This window comes from Bombina bombina, chromosome 5, assembly GCF_027579735.1.
Source record: "Bombina bombina isolate aBomBom1 chromosome 5, aBomBom1.pri, whole genome shotgun sequence".
NCBI lineage: Eukaryota > Metazoa > Chordata > Amphibia > Anura > Bombinatoridae > Bombina > Bombina bombina.
Genome location: NC_069503.1, coordinates 495,594,957 through 495,616,818, shown reverse-complemented (window position 1 = coordinate 495,616,818; position 21,862 = coordinate 495,594,957). Strand labels below are relative to the sequence as shown.

Genomic DNA, 21,862 nt, shown 5'->3' with positions numbered 1-21,862 from the left:
CACACACATACAGACAGACACAGACATACACATATATAATAGAAGAGTTTATAATCGAGAAACTTAGTAATTTTTTTCCAGTGACTTGTAACAGAAAACTCAGCCTCCCTTTCTCTTTCTCTTGACTGCATTCTTATTTTAATGTCAGAAATGGTAAATCATCTATCCTGAAGTGTTGAAATATTCATGCATGTTCATGGAAACCCCATACAGCATAGGGAGCATTCGACTCAAAACGATGGTAAACATATCACTTTGGCCGATGGAAGTTATTGTGAGACACATTTATGAAGGAGCTTTGGTTTCAGGACAGAGTCAGATCAGGCTGAATGATATAAAATGTGTCATACACACAAAATAATCTATTATTTTAAATGCTAATAAATAAAAAGTATATATGTGTACAGTGGCACAAAATATGAATAGGCTAAACACCATTTATATGTATAGATTCACTACTGACAGTCAGACACATTTGATTTTTTTTTTGCCTATGAAACAGACAATTTATTTGAATGAAGAAATAGGATTGCCAATTAATTCCAATGTGCATTTGTGTAAACTCGGTAGAAGTGCTGCATGTGTAACACTAACAATAAAACCTCAATAAAATGCTTCAATGTTTCATTAACTAATTTAGCATGCTTATTAAATAATTTATTTTATATACCAATCCATTAATCCTTTTTGTAAACTTTTGGTTGTAAACTGTAATTACTCCAACACATAAAAAATCGTCCGTGCTTTTAGCTATAGAATTAAATAACGTCCACAACACAGAACTCTTTAAGAAAAGATAACTTAAACAATAATAATGATTTTCCTTAACAGAATTTAAAATGTTTGTCATTTAATTAAAGATTTATGTCAAAAACTCCTTTGTTTGAAATGTTCCATGCCAGATATGTTTTCCCAGCATCTACAATAGTTTTAATGTGTTAGGAGCAAAACATCTTGCTTCCAGTTTTAGGGAATGCAATAAACTCCTTATTTGTGTCGTGGGGTAGGTTAGCCAGTTGTCCCTTAATCATATTTGCAGGGTTTCCGATTGAACGTCCTAAGGAGCCAGTTTCCAGAATGGTACCCTTTGTTGAGGCCCATGAAACAGTGGTGTTGGTCAGTGCCTGGTTCAAAGTACTATGTCTAAAGAGTGGGTCATGAAAAACACCATCAACCCAATTTCTGAGACTGGTCACTGGAGAATCCTGACGTCTGTCAATAACACAGACTGGAGTAGAAACAGCTGAGGAAGATGATGATGAGGACGAAGAAGAGGAAGGAGAAGACACTCCTTGGTGTTTTAACATGCAAGATGGATACTCAGTTTGATTTAAAGAGGTAGCAGTGTGAGCCAAAGACCATATCCTTGGTTTGGAATCCATAATTTGTTGACTTTGCTGTTGGAAGCACATTTTGGTTTCACAACCTCTTTGTCTCACTCTCATTAAGTCTTGTTCACATTCATCAACCACATTTTTAAGGCAGTTTTTAGCTCTATCAAGCTCTAGTTCAACATTTGAAGTTCCCACAGGCATCTTTAGGATCACATCCTTACAGTGGTCATTGACACAATCTCTTGACCTCATCTGATGTCCTTCTTGGGTCTGGTGATGAAATGGTTGCTTTAACTCGCATTCGGAACTTTCAGATTCAATTGTATCAAAATCATCCAGATCGCTCAATTCTAACTCTTTATCCTGTCTTCCTGCAACATCATCTGTGTGAAAATAAATAAAAACATAAGATAAATTAGTTTAATTAATAAAAGTATATTATATTGAAGCTTTTGTATTAAAGTCACAGGTAGAAAAGGCAAAGTAAAGTGAAATATGAACGCACATAAAAAATCCTCTAAAATCCTCGGATATGGCAAACAGATAAAAATATAAATACAATGAAAAATAAAAACAGTAACTTGACTTCAAACACTTTATATCAGCATAATGTCAACAATTAAATACCAAATATGGAAACTTATTTTGTGTTCACTGTGCTCGTGTATGTAATAATGCAATTTATATGACATGTAAATATTTTTGATGCCCATGGATATAAGGAGACACTGCTACTAAAGACATTAAAAAATAAATATTGTCCATTTTGACACAGAAATTGAAATGTTATAATTAAAAGTACGTTTATAAATTCCTTTACATTTTATAAATAACCAGTACTGACCATCGATCTTTTTCTCATTCTTGATGTTGTCTTTCTGAGGTTCGTCTTCTTCTTCTTCATCATCGTCTTCCCCATAAGGTCTTTTTTCATCAGAGCACTTGTTCCTCGGAGGCCAGGTCATCTTGTTCTCTTTTTTGAGTCTCCGCCGGGCGTTGGCAAACCACGTGGACACCTGGGTGAGAGTCATCTTGGTGATTATGGCCAGCATGATCTTTTCGCCTTTCGTGGGGTAGGGGTTTTTCCTGTGCTCCTGCAGCCAGGCCTTCAGGGTGCTTGTGGTTTCACGAGTGGCATTCTTTCTGCGGGTACCTCCATCCATAGTACCATATCTAGGATTCAAACAACACAACGATATTACAGCCACTTATTTGTTGGTTATATAAGGCGTTTAGTTCTATGTACAGCAGTAGGACCTACTCAAGAAAGAGCCCTGCAGCAAAAGTTTTCCCCCCCCCTCCATTGCTTACAGTAGAAAGCAATAAGCATAATATACATGCTGCCCTGTATATTGATTCTGAGTAGGTAGATAGAAGTACCTGCAACCTGCAGTAAAAAGGCTTTAGGATTGTGCACATTCTGCACACCTATGTATAGACTGATTGCTATAGGCCTCCTCATCAGCACTTGGGCCCTGGTACCACTGCACCTTCTCCACCAATGGTAGGTCCACCCCTGATGCATACATCATTTCAAATGCTAATTATAGTTGATTAGAAACACTGAGTAATATAATAATGTTCCTTTAGTAATTGCGATAATTTTTAATGAACCAACAAAATCAAAGTTTTTTTTTTTTACTCTATAACCTTTCAAGACCTCACAGGTCTCTTCAGATATACATAACACACAATACCAATAATGTTAGCAACACAATATTTATATTATTGAGTTACTAGACAGAAAGTGGCTAGAAGATAGATTATATATATATATATATATATATATATATATATATATATATATATATATATATATATATATATATATATATATATATGGATAGATGGACAGACAGACAGAAAGACAGACAGACAGACAAACAGATAGATAGATAGATGATAGATAGATAGATAGATGATAGATAGAGAGATAGATGATAGATAGGTAGATATGATAGATAGATAGATAGATAGATAGATAGATAGATAGATAGATGATATATAGAGAGATATATGATAGATAGATAATAGATAGATGATAGATAGATGATAGATAGATAGATAGATAGATGATAGATAGAGAGATATATGATAGATGATATATAGATAGATTATATTTAGAGATATAAATGATAGATAGATAAATAAATTAGATAGATTAGATAATAGAAAGAACAAGAGAGAACGAGAAAGATAGAGAAAGAGAGAGAGGGGAGAGATTAAGACAGAGAGAAAGAGAGAGAGATAGAGAGAGAGAATGAGATAATAATATATAATGTTCTTTGTGTTTAATATTTTCTCATCTTTTCCCATGAAGGTTTTCTCGGCTTCTTCAAGCTTTGTTTTAAGAGAATAGATTTAAATGACCTTAGGGTATAACTGTTAATATAAATATTTTCCATTCTGTTCCTTTATTAGCCATCTCACAGCCTTTTGTTGATGAAATTGTAAAAACGTATAAAGACAGCGGATTGCAACTGAATATTTAATGCACATAGTGCTGAAAGGTCACCGGCACCCATGTGCTCTTAAAAAAAGGTTGAAATGGCTTAAGTGGTTTTGTGCTGCTTTAAGGACAATAGACGCAGCAAGGTAAAACTGTTTTAATTCCCTCAGGGCTGGAAGAGGATGGAAAGAATTTCCTAGTCCCTGAGTAAGGATCATCTGTACTATGTCTGAGACTGTCCTATGCTGCATACATTTAACCAATACAGTGTTCCCAAAGGTTTCTTTTTTCCTTTGTGACACTACATTTTTTTAAGTGACAGTCCCTTAATACAGGTGTATTAAGGTAAATGCATTATATTTTTTTATTCATTCTATCAACTTAAGTAGACTAACTTATTTAAGACTAAAATATACAAAATCTTAATAATTAATATTAGTTCTAAAAAGTTTTTTTCTATTTTTTTAACCAAATCTTCTCCAATCCAAATTCCAAGTTCATCATTGCCAAGTTTCTGATTATAGTAAGGGTCCAGGCAACCTTGGCTGAGAAAAACTGATGTAAGAGGAAACTAGGAAGGCAAACTATAATGTAATATTTATAACATATATTTTATTGAAATTTGACAATAAGTATAGACTAATACCTTTTAAATCCGGGACAGGTATCATAAATGAAGGGAACATTCTGGATTATTTGTAAAATTAAATAAATTGTAGAAACCACAATATAAATAAAACGTACAAATAAGTATTACTTTTTCATGAGTAATAAAAAGAAATATGATCTTTAATCACATTAGCATTAGTAGAATAACCTTAATTTAATAATACTAAATATGATATGAATTGGTGTGCTGATAAGATATAGTACAGGGGTGTAAAGGATTATATATAGCATATCTGAAATCTAAATTTGAATTAGTTAATTAGTTAATTATGGAACCAGTATTCATTCTAGCTCTCAGGTTATATATATATATATATATATATATATATATATATATATATATATATATATATATATATATATATATATATATATATATATATATATATATATATATATGTGTGTGTGTGTGTGTGTTTTATTACTAAATTACTCTTAATAGTTGCATTTTTGAAATGATTATCAGTATTTGCTTTAGGTAAGGCAGCGCCTTTTTTATTTTTATTTTGAACAGACCCTAGATTTCAATTTACAAATATGTAAAATGTTTGCATTGTGCAACATAAACTGTACAAATATCTGTTCAGCAGTTCCATACTTTGTAAATATATTTCTAATAGCGCATCAAAATGATACTTTAGAAAAGTATTTAAATTCCAGGGTATTAAAGCTTGATTAACTTTTTAATGTTCTTAAATAAAATTAATTTCCTTAAAACATGTACTCCAAATAATACATAAATTAATTATTAAATAGGTTACTAATTATTGCTTCTAAAACGAGCAGTCAACCTAAAATGAAGTGGGTGTTTTCAAAAGAAACAATAAAAGTCCCAATTATATGCATATTTGGGATATAATATAACATAATCCAGTACAAGTTAGAATATCTCTCTTTATACTTATGCATAAACATAAATAATAATCAATATTAATATAAATTCAACTGCAAATTGTTAAGATACACAGGTATCTGAGCATATACCTACTTCCAAGAAAATGTATTGTAACAAAATGTACTTGAATTATGTCCTCTAAAAGTTCTAAAAGGGAAAAGTAAATGTGTAGGCATTCAGATACAGTAGAATGCCCAGAATCCCACAAATGAAAACTCTCCTTTCATATGAATAATGCTTAATATCTGTACTAAAATTACTTCATTCTGCATTCGGGAGTGTGCTATTGATGTTGGTTATTGCTAGTTTATTTGGATGTATGAAGCTGCAAAATAATCTATTAACTTTGAGAAATCTATTATATATTCATACATTCCAACACATTGATCGCCTAACTAAACTGTGTTGCATAAAAACTTATTGTCCCCTGAAAAAGTTATTACAAGTAGGGTTAATTATAATAAAATTGGGACAACTGTTTTTTATTTTATGTATTATCTTATTTCTTTTTAGGTAAATCGTATTTTATTTATGACATACAAATCTATATGTGTGTTTGGGATGTTTAAATCACAGTGTGTTTCACTTCTTGTCTAAGAAAATAACTAAAATAATTGAACAATAAAATGTTTGTGTTTGTGTGTTTGATATATTTTCTTTCTTTTTAAGGTATTCTGCATACCCCCTTCCCAGGAGCGGTCACAATTTTTCTCTCTTAATACTCTATTTAAACATATTCTTATCTATTTCCATGGAATTCATCTTCACACACATATATGTTTTAAGAGTCAGTAAGACTAATGATTTGATTTAAGGAATCCAGAAAGAACACATTTTTTATATCTTAAAATATATTGAGCAATTGTATACAATGAAACAGCAAATCCATTATTATCACTTTTCATTTAATTTGTGAGGGAATGTGAGACTTTTGCATTGCTATGCAGCGCTGACTGTGTTTTATAGCCCAAATTTCTTTATACACTGCAAAATAACTAGCACCTTGTACTGGTGATGGTTGCAGTGAAGTGGAATAACTATCATGCATAAATTGTTATTTGACATAATGCATTCACTGAATAAATTTTAATAAGTTGGCATGCAACATATTCAATTGAAAGAAAAACGTGAAAGCCATATTACCTGTCATACTGATACTGGCTGAGTGTATGGTCATAGGGATAATAAGCAGCAGTCTGGGCAATACCCGCATGCGCAGATCCAGTGCCATCTTTTGACTCGAATGTATTCTGTAACATAAGGTCAAGTGTCATTTATATGACAATAACTATAGAGAAACTGCAATTATTTCAACGGCCATAACCAGAAGGCATTTATGTTATCAGAAGCAGCCAGATTCTTTATAAAGTTTTAATAATTTAAACATAATATATACTGTTTAATATATAATAAATAACCCTCTCTCATGACAGATTTGTACATGACTTAGTGTAGCAGATGTTATATAATAAATGGCTGCATTATATACCTTCTTCCAAAACCCATTTTACTCTTAATATGTTTATAGATAAGGAAAACAATGCATACACGTTAATACATATTCTGCTTTACAAATAGATAAACGAATTGACAACATCCATCTCCAACTGACACATTCTGTTTATCTTTGAAGGTAAATAAAAGATATATTTGCTATGCTAATCTTTAGAATTACTGTTAAACCAACAAATACATAGAAAGTACCAATCCATATCATACAATATATATATATATATATATATATATATATACACACAAAAAACTTGGGAAAGTACAATGTAGTTTTGTAAAATTAGATTTAAATCCTAAACTCCTTAAATATATACTACAATTTATCATTTTATTAGCTTTCACTTAATTATACTTTATGAAGGTTGTGTTATGTTGTAAACCTTGCAAAAAATAAGTGGTCTTACCAAAGAATAAAAGGCAGATGCATCAGTGCCATAAGTGACATAGTTCCCATAACCTTGGGCGCCTGTATAGGGGGTCCCATATACTCCCAATGCAGCAGCAGAATTGAGCTCATGTCTGGCTGTAGCAAGGAGCCTGCTCTCATACACGGGACAATAGACTGGGGTCTGAGCAGAGGCTGCAGCAGCTGTATCAGAAAGACTTCTTCCACTAGATTCACAGCAAGTGGATAAAGAATTGGCAGTCATCAAGAACTGGCGGAAGAAGAACAGTCCAAGTCAAGATAAAAAAAATAATAATAAAAAAAATCCAAACAAACAAGATGTATATTGTAGTTGAAAACTGGTGTCACTTTAATGGTTTATATAGGGATTTTATATACATTTTAAGCTTTATTGCAATTAATAAACTTGTAAAGCGTTATGAGAGTTCTTTGAAGATATAGGGATAGCACTGATATCCATTTTGTTAAAGTCTCTGAATATGGTAAAATAAATATATCACACTGATGTACCTTAGTCCTTCATAGTCAATACAAACTAAGCTGAACATGTGTAGCACATAAAAAAAAGTTATGTTATTCTTAGTAGGTTTCTTAGGGATCGTGTAAATGCTACATACTTGTAATATACACACGATTATTTTTTCTGTAGTAAAATGAATGCACATACTTTTTAATCTACTGGAATATTTGAGCAAGGTTACTTGTTACTACTATTGGATCTGGCTTGACATTCCCTGCATTTTTTTTCTCTTACCACCAAACAAAGATAATGAATCACTAACATGCAATATTAAACCTTTAAATATTTATAAACAATAGATCTTACCTGGGGTGTTGAGGAATAAGGGTATCCAAACTGGGGATATGACATGATACATAGGCTCCTAGATTTCCAAGTAAGACAAGAGCACGTCTAATCTGTGCCTTTCTTGGTTTTCTCCCTCTGTAACAATTGATTGGTGACCACAGGTTCCAAGATGCTTATGGGAGGAAAGAGTATGCTCTTTAATTTATTTAACCCTACATTTCGCAAAATAAAAACTGCTATTAAAAAATAAAAACAACTTAAAAATAAACCCCCCAAACAAAATGAAAACAAATGTCATATAAGAGACAGATACATTAAAATCCCAAATAACTGAAGAAATGAAAGTTTAAAAAAAAGGTAATGCAGCACACATCAGGCCAGATGCAGGTAGCTTTAAAAAGCACAATCTGACGTCAGTTAACCCTTTCCTTATCTCATCTGGCGTCTATCACCATGGCAGTGCATTCAAGGGTGCAAATTACTGATATAAAACGATTGCTTTTATGGATTCCTCTCGTGGTCTTACAAGCTAATTATAGGTGTTCCTATAGCACTTATGTGAGCTCAGAAAATGAATGATTGGATTTAAACAATCATTGAAACATGGAATAATGATTTCCCCCCCTTACTCACTGAAGGATGGGAAGCACTTTTAATTAGAAATTAATTAATGAGCATCTGCTTCGTCCAACATCACACTAATAATTAGTCTCAATTACAAATGAGTGAACTGAAGAATAAACTGATGACTTTTTCCTTGAAGTTATTTTCTATGCATAAATAACATGAACTACAAGAGAGAATTAATTCTAATGCATAATATGTTCAAAAGTACATCAAATATAGTAAGCCTAAGCATTAAAGTGAATAAAGTTTAACTTAAATAACCAAAGGGAAGAGAAAGAGAAGTATTTACTCACAAAGATTCACTGATGCAACTCGCTAAACCATCACAAGGTGGATTAACTTTCTCAATAGTTTCTAACACTTTAAATTCACTTTTAAAACTCATCTTGGCGAGTCCCCAATTTGTTCTCCTTTTGATCTGTTTTTGTGAAGACTAATAAAAGTACACACGAAACCACATTTGCAGGTGTAAAACACCTGGGTAAAAAAAAGTACTGCATTTTTGGCATTTGTTTCTGTGAAAGATGCATATGAAGTAACTCAAATGTTAACTCACTTGGATTTTTTTTTTACCAGACTATATATATATATATATATATATATATATATATATATATATATGTTTCAAACTTTTATAATATTTCTTTCTTATATCAAAATGGAAGCAAAATACTTTTAGCATATTAACATTTGTAATTATGTAATTATGTTGTTCATTGCATACTGAATAAACTTCTCATTCATTCAGAAGGTGTTATTTTTTTTTAGTAGTACTTATGGCATGTTTTGTGTAAGACTGCAGCTATATATATATATATATATATATATATATATATATATATATATATATATATGCAAACTTAATCTGCAGTAAATTTGAAATATATACATACACATAAAATGTACTGCAGAATAAGAGTGCATTTGATATCTAATGCAGATATATATACATATGTATATATATATATATATATATATATATATATATATATATATATATATATATATATATATATATATATATATATATATATATATAATGCTCTTGGTGGGGGTATATAGCAATCCTCAACCTAAAGTACTAGAGTATAGATAGGATTATTCTACAGGACACATGTGAGAAGTGGCAGGTAGGGATAGAGAACTAAAGGTAACCCTCCGAGCTTTGGTGTGCTGACTTGCTCAGTGAACTTCCTGGGTTCAGGCATGTGAATAGCCCCAGGGTCACACTCTAATTAATGACGATGTTCTCTTCTTTTTCCCAGCTGGAAGACTGCCTCTCAGAAACGAATCTGCCCACACTGACAGCTCGATTGAGGGTGATTGATGACTATCTGGAGACCACTGTACACATAATATAATATAGCTGCGTAATTGCTTTCATTTACAGATGTACATTCTTATTATGGTGTTAACTTAGACTATATAGCTACATGCTTGAAAATTAGTGTTCAGTTAATCAATCATTAATGAGTTTTAGACACAAATTTTTAGTTTAAAACTCTTGCACTCGCCTTTAGCAATGGTTTTAAATGTTAAATGTGTATTATAAATATTTTCTAATTCATTCCTACAAAATATTAAAATAAATGCCTTATAGAATATAAAAGTAGCTATATACATTGTTGAATTTTCATGATGTTTAGCTTTTTAACGAGAATGATAAATACGTATGTAATCTATTCAGTAAGAATATCATTTTTGACATGCCATTATCTATGTAAACCTTATGCTTGATGCTTAAAAATTATACTCATTGGTTGAATGAGATTAGGTTCTAAAAGTTGATAATTTGTGAAAAGTAATTTGAAACTCTTGCTCTGATTACTTAACACTAATATTGTAATATATTTGTTCATATTAAACTGAATACTGACCCCACAGCTTATACATTATTATCTTAAGTAATAGCCAGATAAAAGGGACATTTTTTTTAGTTTCCTTTACCTCCTCTTAATAAAATGACATTTCTTATAATAGCAGATATAATCAACGCAGTTGACAGCATGCCATTTTAATAAGTGTTTTGCCTTCCTACAAACAGGCTGATCTCCATAACAAAGAATGTCAAGTACAAATTCTCTCAGAAGACAGAATCATTATAATATCAGCAATCACTAGGATACCTTGGATAATTACTCACTAAAATGGTTAAATGTACACAAAAGAGGTTAATTACCACAACCTGTTTAAGTAACAACATATCAATAGAACAAAGAACCTAACATTTCGTTTTAAAAAATAAAAATCTATATAAAAAATGAAAGTGCATTTCCCACACGTGTTCACATGACCTTGAAGATAGTAAGCTCTGGATATTTTTTGTACTGTAAGTGGTTTATCCTGTTTACATATACAATTGGACCCATGACTCTGCAAAGCACTCCCTATATATCATAAAAGTGCCCAAACTATAAACATACAGGTTATGTGGTTATCATTCATTTTATAGTAGATTTTAGGATATATTTGTCTTATTCTGCATGTGACACATTTATGTACACAGGACACCTTACAGCAATGGTCACTATATAAATCAAAAGTAAAGAACAAACTCAATAGAAGTGAAAGCTTAGACAGCACTATTTTCTGTAATCAGATATCAGAGCTAAAACTGTTCAAGTTTAACAAATGTAATAAACCCAACTGCAATGCACTTTGTCTGCAATCTGAGGTTTTTTTTGTATTAAAGTTATAAGGTGAAGGGGACTTTTTTTTTTTTTTGCAATTTCATGAACAAAGAGAAACTATAGAATAAAAAAGCCAGTTGACATGTATACACCAAAGTCGCTTAAAAGAGAATGATATATCCAGTGCATGAACTATAAGAGCAATATAACTTATCTTTTGCCTGTCTCAACAATCCTTTAAACTGCTAGGTCAATTACCAGTAAAAATCCCAGATCTCTAATGATTTATTTGATATATGACTTTAAACTGTATGTGTTTTAAAGCAGATTCTTTCAGATGCTATTAAGGCTATGGAAATACATTTAGAGCAGTCTTTTCACATAGGTGTTGGCATAAAGTAATAAATAAGTGTTGCTTTACCTGAGATCGCAGCTAAAACCGTGTGCCTGTGAGCTCCTCACTTGCCTGCGCGGTGTCACTTGGTGTGGAGCTGTGTAGAAGTAAAGTAGACATTTCTGTGTGTATCATACCTGACTAGAGAGGAATGGTGCTCTCAGTCCCCAGGCGCCACAATCACTTCACTAACCCTCTGTACTGGAGTGACGTTAAAGTGAACAGCTCCACTGAGCACCATTCCTTACTGATTAACGTTTCTCAGTACCAGCAGATCAGTGCATTTCTGCTCACATCTTGCTTTTAAACTTTTTTTTTCAAAAATATCACAAAATTCTGTAAAAGGTCTACACAAACACACACACACATACATATATATACACATACACACATTACTATTAATTTGGTACAGTAACTTGTTTATTGAATCAGCCTTAGAATGTTTGAAACCTAAACAGCCTCTTCTTATATAATCATCTCGGTTTGTACAAATTATGTGATACATTTGGACTTGAATTAAGAGTCAATAGACGCCACAAATGAGTCTGTATTTTACTTGCATCAACATATCAGTGAAATATAAAATTTGTCAGGCCTAATTGTATTTGCACTATCTATCTATCTATCTATCTATCTATCTATCTATCTATCTATCTATCTATCTATCTATCTATCTATCTCTCTATCATCTGTCTGTCTATCTATCCATCTTTATCTCTATTCTATCTATCTATCTATCTATCTATCTATCTATCTATCTATCTATCTATCTATCTATCTATCTATCTATCTATCTCTCTATCATCTGTCTGTCTATCTATCCATCTTTATCTCTATTCTATCTATCTATCTATCTATCTATCTATCTATCTATCTATCTATCTATCTATCTATCTATGGCCTGACTGTCTGTCTATCCATCTTTATCTCTATCCATATATCTATCTATCTATCTATCTATCTATCTATTAATTATCTATCTATCTTTATCTCTTCCATTATCTCTATCATCTATCTATCTATCTATCTATCTATCTATCTATCTATCTATCTATCTATCTATCTATCTATCTATCTATCTATCTATCATCTATCTATCTATCTATCTATCTATCTATCTATCTATCTATCTATCTATCTATCTATCTATCTATCTATCTATCTATCTATCATCTATCTATCTATCTATCTTTCTATCATCTATCCATCTATCTATCTTTCTATTATCATCATCATCTATCTATCTATCTATCTATCTATCTATCTATCTATCTATCTATCTATCTATCTATCAATCATTATCTCTTTCCATTATCTCTATCATCTATATGTATCTCTCTCTCTCTCTCTCTCTCTCTCTCTCTCTCTCTCTCTCTCTCTCTCTCTCTCTCTCTCTCTCTCTCTCTCTCTCTCTCTCTATCTCTCTCTAATCTATCTATCTATCATCTACCTATCTATCTATATCTATCTATCTATCATCTATCTATCTATCTATCTATCTATCTATCTATCTATCTATCTATCATCTACCTATCTATCTATATCTATCTATCAATCTATCTATCTATCTATTATCTATCATCTATCTATCTATCTATCTATCTATCTATCTATCTATCTATCTATCTATCTATCTATCTATCTATCTATCTATCTATCTATCTATCTATCTATCTATCTATCTATCTATCTATCTATCTATCTATCTATCTATATAATCTATCTATCTATCTATCTATCTATCTATCTATCTATCTATCTATCTATCTATCTATCTATCTATCTATCTATCTATCTATCTATCTATCTATCATCTATCTATCTATCTATCTATCTATCTATCTATCTATCTATCTATCATCTACCTATCTATCTATATATATCTATCTATCTATCTATCTATTATCTATCATCTATCTATCTATCTATCTATCTATCTATCTATCTATCTATCTATCTATATAATCTATCTATCTATATCTATCTATCTATCTATCTATCTATCTATCTATCTATCTATCTATCTATCTATCTATCATCTATCATCTATCTATCTATCTATCTATCTATCTATCTATCTATCTATCTATCTATCTATCTATCTATCTATCTATCATCTATCTATCTATCTATCTATCTATCTATCTATCTATCTATCATCTATCTATCTATCTATCTATCTATCTATCTATCTATCTATCTATCTATCTATCTATCATCTATCTATCATCATCTATCTATCATCTATCTATCTATCTATCTATCTATCTATCTATCTATCTATCTATCTATCTATCTATCTATCTATCATCTATCTATCTATCTATCTATCTATCTATCATCTATCTATCTATCTATCTATCTATCTATCTATCTATCTATCTATCTATCTATCTATCTATCTATCTAAACTATTCTATCTAATCTAGACTATATATCTTCCTTTACTTAGCCCTATATTACAGCAGTCAATTTTTAGAAGCATTTAAGGTGGTAGCCCCTTTTAAAGTCTTGATAGATTAATTACCCACATCATTTATCTTTTGCTAAATCGCATACCAGCTCTTAATGCCCTAGAGGGTTTTTGTTTAATTTTTAAGAACTTCCTCTGGAAATACAAGCACGCAGTTGAACTGGATACTTCATGTGTGAGCTGCGAGTATCTTATTTTGCTATGTGTATAGTAAACAAACACAGAGTTAAAAAAGTAGTACATTTTTATGTTGTCAATAAAAAGCTATTTAAATTAATAATCGTAAAGGATAGCTTTAAAATCAGAATAGCCTGATTAAGGTACAATTCCACAAACATTGTTCAGTTATATAGATAAGTATGTAAAGCTGGTAGCTAACACAATAAAGATACAATGTAGAAATAACCAATTTTCATTCATTATGTGTATAATAACTTCAGCAACATAAAACAATGTTACTTAAAATGGCATAACATGAGATTTGCTTATAATACAATACCCTTCAGATTATTACATTGCCAAACCAAAAAGTAAACACCACCAGATTAAAATCACGTTGAGAAGTACAAGTAATCTCTGAACAGAATTTTTGATGTTGCTACAAAGCCTAAACTCATACAGCACAGACCAGCTCATCCATCACCTTCACAAACACAAGTGATGACAAGCTGACAAGGGGCATACGAATTGAAACCTACTGCATTCTTTTTATATTTGGAACACTTTATAATTTCTACAACATGCTGGATCATATACTCCTCGCCCTTATACATACAGGGTTTATATAAAACAAAAAACATTTTCTAAGCTTTGTGAAGATTTTTTTTTTTTAAAATGTGTGGTAATCCTTATATATATATATATATATATATATATATATATATATATATATATATATATATATATATATATATATATATATATATATATATATATATATATATATATATATATATATATATATATATATATATAAAATTTCTGTGGTTATTTTGCAGGTATGGACAAGGCACATTTAACCCAATTGATTTATAATCATTTGATGTTATAGATATTAATATATCTAAGCACTGAACTTCACTAGATTGGGTAACACGTGATCCTTTATCACTATCAGTGATTACAAGGTTCTAACAGTGAACATGGACCTGACAGCAGCAGGCAAGATCTACAGAGATCACTCACTTTGCAGCATATCTAGTAGCAGTGATATGGAAAAGCATGGCAAAGGTCACGATCATGTTATTATCAAGGGTACACAGCAGGTACGAAGCATCCAGTCGATTGGCTTAGGACTTGTTCTGTATTGTACCTATATCTACAACATAGCCCATGGTATACTAGAATCTGTTTTTTTTTATTACCAAGCTCTGCTTGGGATTCTTGCAGTGTTACATTGTTTTATTAGAGATTGGGTATCTAATATCTGAACAGTTTGGTCTCATGTTACTGCTTTAAGCAAAAACATTAGTCTAACCTAACATATCCAAGGTCACCATTTTTAGTGGGTCTGCTACACTGTAAGGGGTATATGTTTAAGTCATTTAGTTTTCCCACTAAATCATTCCTTAAAGGGACATTAAACCCAAACATTTTCTTTCATGATTCAGACAGAGAATACAATTTTAAACAACATTAAAATTTACTTCTATTATCTAATTTGCTTCATTCTTTAGATATCCTTTGTTATAGAAATAGCAATGCACATGAATGAGCCAATCACATAAGGCAAATATGTGCAGCCACCAATCAGAAGCCTATCTAGATATGCTTTTCAGGAAAGATTATCAAGAGAATGAAGCAAATTAGATAATAGAAGTAAATTAGAAAGTTGTTAAAAATGGTATTCTCTATCTGAATCATTAAAGAAAAAATGAGGGTTTACTGTCCCTTTAATAAGACTTATCTTTATTCTTTGTTGGAAGATTGTTAAAGGGACATAAAACCCAAAGTTTTTCTTTCATGATTCAGATAGAACATACAATTTTAAACACATTTCCAATTTATTTCTTTTATCAATTTTCCTTTGTTTTCTTCTGTGTCTGCAGCACTATATGCCAGCACTTTTGCAACACTGTTATACATTAGCAAGAGCACTAGAGGGCAGCACTATTTCCTGTCATGTAGTGCTGCAGAAATGTGCACGCTATCTATCTAGATATCTCTTCAACAAAATATAATGTGAAAATGAAGCAAATTTTATATCAGTAAATTGGAAACTTTTTTTAAATTTTATTTTCTTTCTGAAAGATAAAAGAATACATATGGAATTCATGTCCCTTTAAAGTTTCACCAGGAGTGTGCATACATAAAAACTGGCATGTCACGTGATGAACTTAGGACTTATCTGTTTTTCTTTTTCTAGAGGTAGCTCCTAAGTATCAGCCTGATTTCCATGCACTTGTTTAAATATCATGTCAGGAATGCATACTTATGGCCCCTGTATTAATATGCATTTTAAACACTATAGAGGTCTATCTTAAAGGGACAGTGTATTGCAAATTTATTTTTCCCTTAATGTGTTTCCAATGACTTGTTATCCCAGCTTCAGGATATAAAATGTTTCAGAAATCGCTCATTTTGGTTTATTTTTTTATATGAAATAGCTGGTTTTGTTCTTTGAAACTACAACCCATTAAAATGGGTTGAGCTTACAGGGAAATCAGATCTTCTTATTTTATCACAAACACATACACACACACACAAACTTCTTTATACTATCTCTGTATGGATACCCAACACTTAGATATAATAAATTGAAAATTAATATTTTATTACTTATCTCTCCTATCCCCCCATTAGAGTTTTATTTCCTCAGTTGGCTATCTTTACATAGCGTTTCTATTATTAATACTTAAATATAGAATCTTTTAGTATAGGTAAGGAGACCACAAGCTATTTTAAATTCTGGCATAAATCTAAATTAATTATTTGTAAACAATTTAATACACTCCAGCAGGTAAACTGGATCACTGGTAACAAATTAAAGGTGAGAAAAATTTAGGGTACACTGCACCTTCAAAACCTACATGAGCTGAATTTGCTCCTTATGTCTTAGCATCAACAAACACCAATGAGGAACCATTTTTTTAAAAAATTATAACATCTCTCCTGCTTCCAGTGATATTATTTTGTTTAGCATCTAATTTTTGTTACCCCAGCCATCCCCAAAACATCTGTGGATGCCAATAACTGTCCATGTATTTTTTTGTCTGGAAACAGTGGGCTGAAAACTGTCAAACTTGTCTGCTGTAACCTAGGCTTAAAGGGACATGAAACTCAAAATTCTTCTTTCAGATAGAGAATACAATTTTAAATATTTACTTCTATTATCTAATTTGCTTTATTATCTTTGTATCCTTTGTTGAGGATACAACAATGGGTGAGCCAATAACATTGGTCATATATCTGCAGCTACCAATCAGCAGCTTCTGAGTCTACCTAGGTATACATTTTATCAAAGGATACAAAAGGAACAAAATAAATTATAAAATAGAAGTAAATTGGAAAGTTGTTTAAAATTGCATGTTCTAAACATTTATCTGAATCATGAAAGAAAGTGTTTCATGACCCTTTAAAAAGATATTAAACACATCTTGCTTATGGGTAAGAAAATGTTCTTTGTCCTAGGATCCATTGACAGGCCAAAAAGCAAAACCTGTAACCAAGGTTTTCAACATGCTGCAAATTGTCTAAACCAAACTTACAGCATATGAAGGTTTTAACTTTCTAGGGTGTGTGAGACTATTACATATTTTACACACAAGCAACTGTTTGATATCCTTTTAAGTCCAGTTTTCAGGAAAAAATAAAAATAAAAGACAACTGAAATAAATTTACCATGATTTCTATAACAAAATGTAAAACAGACAGAATGTGACCAACTACCTATTGGAGTCATTTAAATTCCATCCTGATCAAATTGGTTTTAAAAGATGACTTTAGATTTGATTTACATTTAACCAACAGCTGTAAAGTCAGCTGTTTTGCAGGAACTTGTATAACCGGGTTTATAGTGGGTTTGTACTTGCATAACTAACATTAAAGGGACAGTCAACTCCAAAAATGTTTATTGTTTAAAAAAGATAGATAATCCCTTTATTACCCATGCCTCAGTTTTGCACAGCCAACATGGTTATATTAATACACTTTTTACCTCTGTGATTACCTTGTATCTAAGCATCTTCTGACAGCCCCCTGATCACATGACTTTTTATTTATTATCTATTGACTTGCATTTTAGCCAATTAGTGCTGTGTTGTGCACAACCCACGGGCGTGAGCTCAATGTTATCTATATGGCCCACTTGAACTAGTGGTCTTCTGTTGTGAAAAGCGAATAAAAAAGCAGGTGATAAGAGGCTGTATCTAATGGCTTAGAAACAGGCAGAAAATGAGAGGTTTAAATGTTATAAAGTACATTAATATAACAATGTTGGTTGTGCAAAGCTGGGGAATGGGTAGTAAAAGCGTTATCTAACTTTTTAAAAATAATTTTTTTTATTGTTGACTGTCCCTTTAAACTCCTACATATACATATACATTACAGTAACTAGTGAGATACATTTACCTCATGTCTTTCATAGGCAATGGGACATAAAGCTTCAATAAGATAAATAATCTGTTGCTTTAGAGCATTTTCATATAACACAATTGCTTGCCTAACACTGACCTTAACTGCAGCAAATGGGTTTAGGCCATAGTCAAAGTCTGCTGTGGGGCAGCAATGCACAACTACATTGGAACTGAATATGGTCACTAAGACAATCATGGGAAGAATATGAGAGTAGCCACCAATCACTGATTGTGTTTAACTCTGGATCAGGAGTGTATTAGAACTCCATATCTGTTTTTTTAACTATGTGCTTAATCCCTTTGTGTGGTTTAAACACATATACTAAGTGTAACAATAGAAAATAAGACAAAGTACTGCAAATCTGACTTTAACTATGTGTTTAAATCCTTTGCCATAGTTAATCACATCTAGACAAGCAAAAGAGTAATAAGACAACCAGTGAGCCACATGGATGCTGTCAAATGTAATAGTTATATATATATATATATATATATATATATATATATATATATATATATATATATATATATATATATATATATATATATTATATATATATATATATATATATATATATACCATTATATTTGTTTAAAAACTTTTGCCACCGTAATATACATGGAACATTGTCTTATATTGCTGAAAATACTAAACTAAAGCACCACTAATCAACCACCAGTATTATGACAATGATAACATCATCAATTGTTTAAGTTAACATAATTGGTTATAGCTGTGTGGTGCAAAAGCCTCATCTAAAATAATTAATAATTAATATAAATGGTGTGCTTGCATGAGACACAATGTCTAGTATATAGTAAATTTATTTTGTATTGTTACAAGTAAATTAAAAAGACATCTTGGAACTAGACATTCATCCCTGTCAAGTTTGTCATTTTTGTCATGTCTTAGTACAAAAATATATGTTGTTATTGAATTTGATCAGTGTAGTGTTAACTGTAGAACACTACAAATTTAGAGTTAATTACATGAAAGTCCAGAATTAAGAAGACAGGTGTGCCATAACAAAAACTTGTATTGTCAATTGTGCACCAATGTAAACAAATTTGATGAACACTGCTATAAGATAATACTGTAAATGCATTAGATCATGCTGTATTTGCAGTGTTATGACTATTTAAGGCTTGTTTATATTTAATTAAATGTATTAACATATATATTATAAGATATATCATTGATAATGTAGCTAATATACACATTACAATTCATCACACTTTTGTGTTTATTGCTCTTATATACATAGTTTTACCTACTAAAATAAAATCCAAATACTGATTAGCTCTTTTAATTGTTCAGACCCCTAAAACACAAATTCCAGTGAACATTGCAGATTACTATATGTAAACTAGATCATTACAAGTATATACTCTGAACAAAAAATAATGCAGTATGTTATGTTCATTCCATTACATTCCCTCAATGTGATTTACATCACATTGTTCAAAATACAGACTCATTTTACACCCAGTGACTTTCCTCATTCTTCTCCAACTGCTTAATAATCTTTTTTTTTTCTCTTTCTGAAAACAAGCAAACAATCAAAATGAAATCTGCACTGTTTGCTGTCACAATATTTGCTACAAATCGTTTCTTTACAGAATTCACAACCTTATAGATTAATTATCTTGGTACTGATTCCTTATTCCTGTGCTAAGTAGAAAAAAAAACATATTAATAACATAAATTAATGACAAGTTGATTTCATATTTGAGTATGTAACCCACACAGCTAATTACCTTGTTAATAGCAGGCATATCATTTTCAAAAGTGATCAAGTTGTCCTTCCATTTTTAAAAGAGAACAAAAAGAAAAAGCTTTCTTACCTTGCTTTGCAAGTCTGGCAAATACAAGAAATCTATTTTATTTAAACTATAGCTAGAGGCTTACACTAGTTTCAGCGTTGACCAGGATCTGATGCATTTAATTAATGTTACAATAAAGTCACTCAGTAATATCTTCCAGGAAGTAAATTATTATTATTTTTTTTATTTATTTTTTACAAAAAGCAATTTTTTTTTTAACTTCAATTAATTGAAATAGTAAGATAAAAGGTGTCTATTATAAATGGCTACAAAGGAACCCTAAGGGGGATATCTAAGACAGTTCCAAAGCATTACTTCAAAGTATGATATTGTATATACACACAAATCAATGACCTATTTTAATGACCTGCCGTAGGTGTATATATAGAAACTATTTTCATTTTTTTGCTTAAGTATCATAAAATATGCTTAAATTTCACAGTTTCACACAGTGGCTAATATCCAGTGAAAATTACATTGAAGTATTTCTAGGATTACAAAGGGTTTTGTGTAAAATGCTGAAACATGTATCCATTTTATTTACTTTAAAAGTGAAAAGGTCATGACATTCCTTTTAAATTGAGTGTTCCCCTTCCTGAATAAAAAACAGACAAACAAATAAATAAATAAAATAAAAAATAAAAAAACATTTGACCTACACAGTAGACCTAAAACTCATCCATATGATTCAATTAAACCATCAGTTACTGATCACTGAGTAAAATCACCTGCTTGAGCAGATCTTTCTATACATTGTACAAAGCAAGGACTGAAAAACAATCTTCTTAAACCATTAGATTTTTTTTTCACTTTTGTTAAAGGGATATAAACCCACATTTTTTCTTTCATGATTCAGGTGAAAAATACCATTTTAAAGAACTTTCCAATTTACTTATATTAGCAAATGTTCTTTGTTTTCTTGGTATCCTTTGTTGAAAAGCAGGAAGGTACGTTCATGAGTGTGCACGTGTCTGCAGCACACATTAGCACAACACTAGATGTCGTATTTCATGTCATGTAATGCTCCAGACATGTGCACGCTACCTATCTAGATATCTCTTTCTCAAATAATGATAATAGAAGTAAATCGGAAACCTTTTTAAATTGTATTCTCTATCTGATTCACTAAAGAAAATTTTGGGTTTCATGTCCCTTTAAATTTCAGTTTGAAGAGGGTTCTCTCAAAGATGTATGATCACCCAATATAGTAATTTAATCTAGGGGCTCATCAATATTACAATATTAGATCATTTATAGCAGATAGGCA

At 31.0% G+C, this 21,862-nt stretch overlaps 1 protein-coding gene across 1 annotated transcript; it reads right to left on the bottom strand.

Moving 5' to 3' along the window:
- Nucleotides 1-474: 474 nt before the first annotated feature.
- Nucleotides 475-11,803, bottom strand: IRX4 (iroquois homeobox 4). Its single transcript, XM_053713045.1, has 6 exons — nt 11,752-11,803; nt 8,092-8,245; nt 7,264-7,515; nt 6,491-6,597; nt 2,179-2,507; nt 475-1,717 (listed from the first exon to the last, which is right to left on the bottom strand). The coding sequence occupies exons 2-6, from the start codon at nt 8,134-8,136 to the stop codon at nt 939-941; spliced, it is 1,512 nt and encodes a 503-aa protein (XP_053569020.1). The 5' UTR covers nt 8,137-8,245; nt 11,752-11,803; the 3' UTR covers nt 475-938.
- Nucleotides 11,804-21,862: the final 10,059 nt, after the last annotated feature.

Excerpts from the sequence above, each read along its gene's own strand:
- IRX4 (XM_053713045.1), bottom strand. The coding sequence starts at position 8,136 with ATGTCATATCCCCAGTTTGGATACCCTTATTCCTCAACACCCCAG. Across the intron at positions 7,516-8,091 it reads CTTATTCCTCAACACCCCAG|TTCTTGATGACTGCCAATTC; the intron begins GTAAGATCTATT and ends TTCTTCCGCCAG. Across the intron at positions 1,718-2,178 it reads GAATGAGAAAAAGATCGATG|ATGATGTTGCAGGAAGACAG; the intron begins GTCAGTACTGGT and ends ATTTTCACACAG.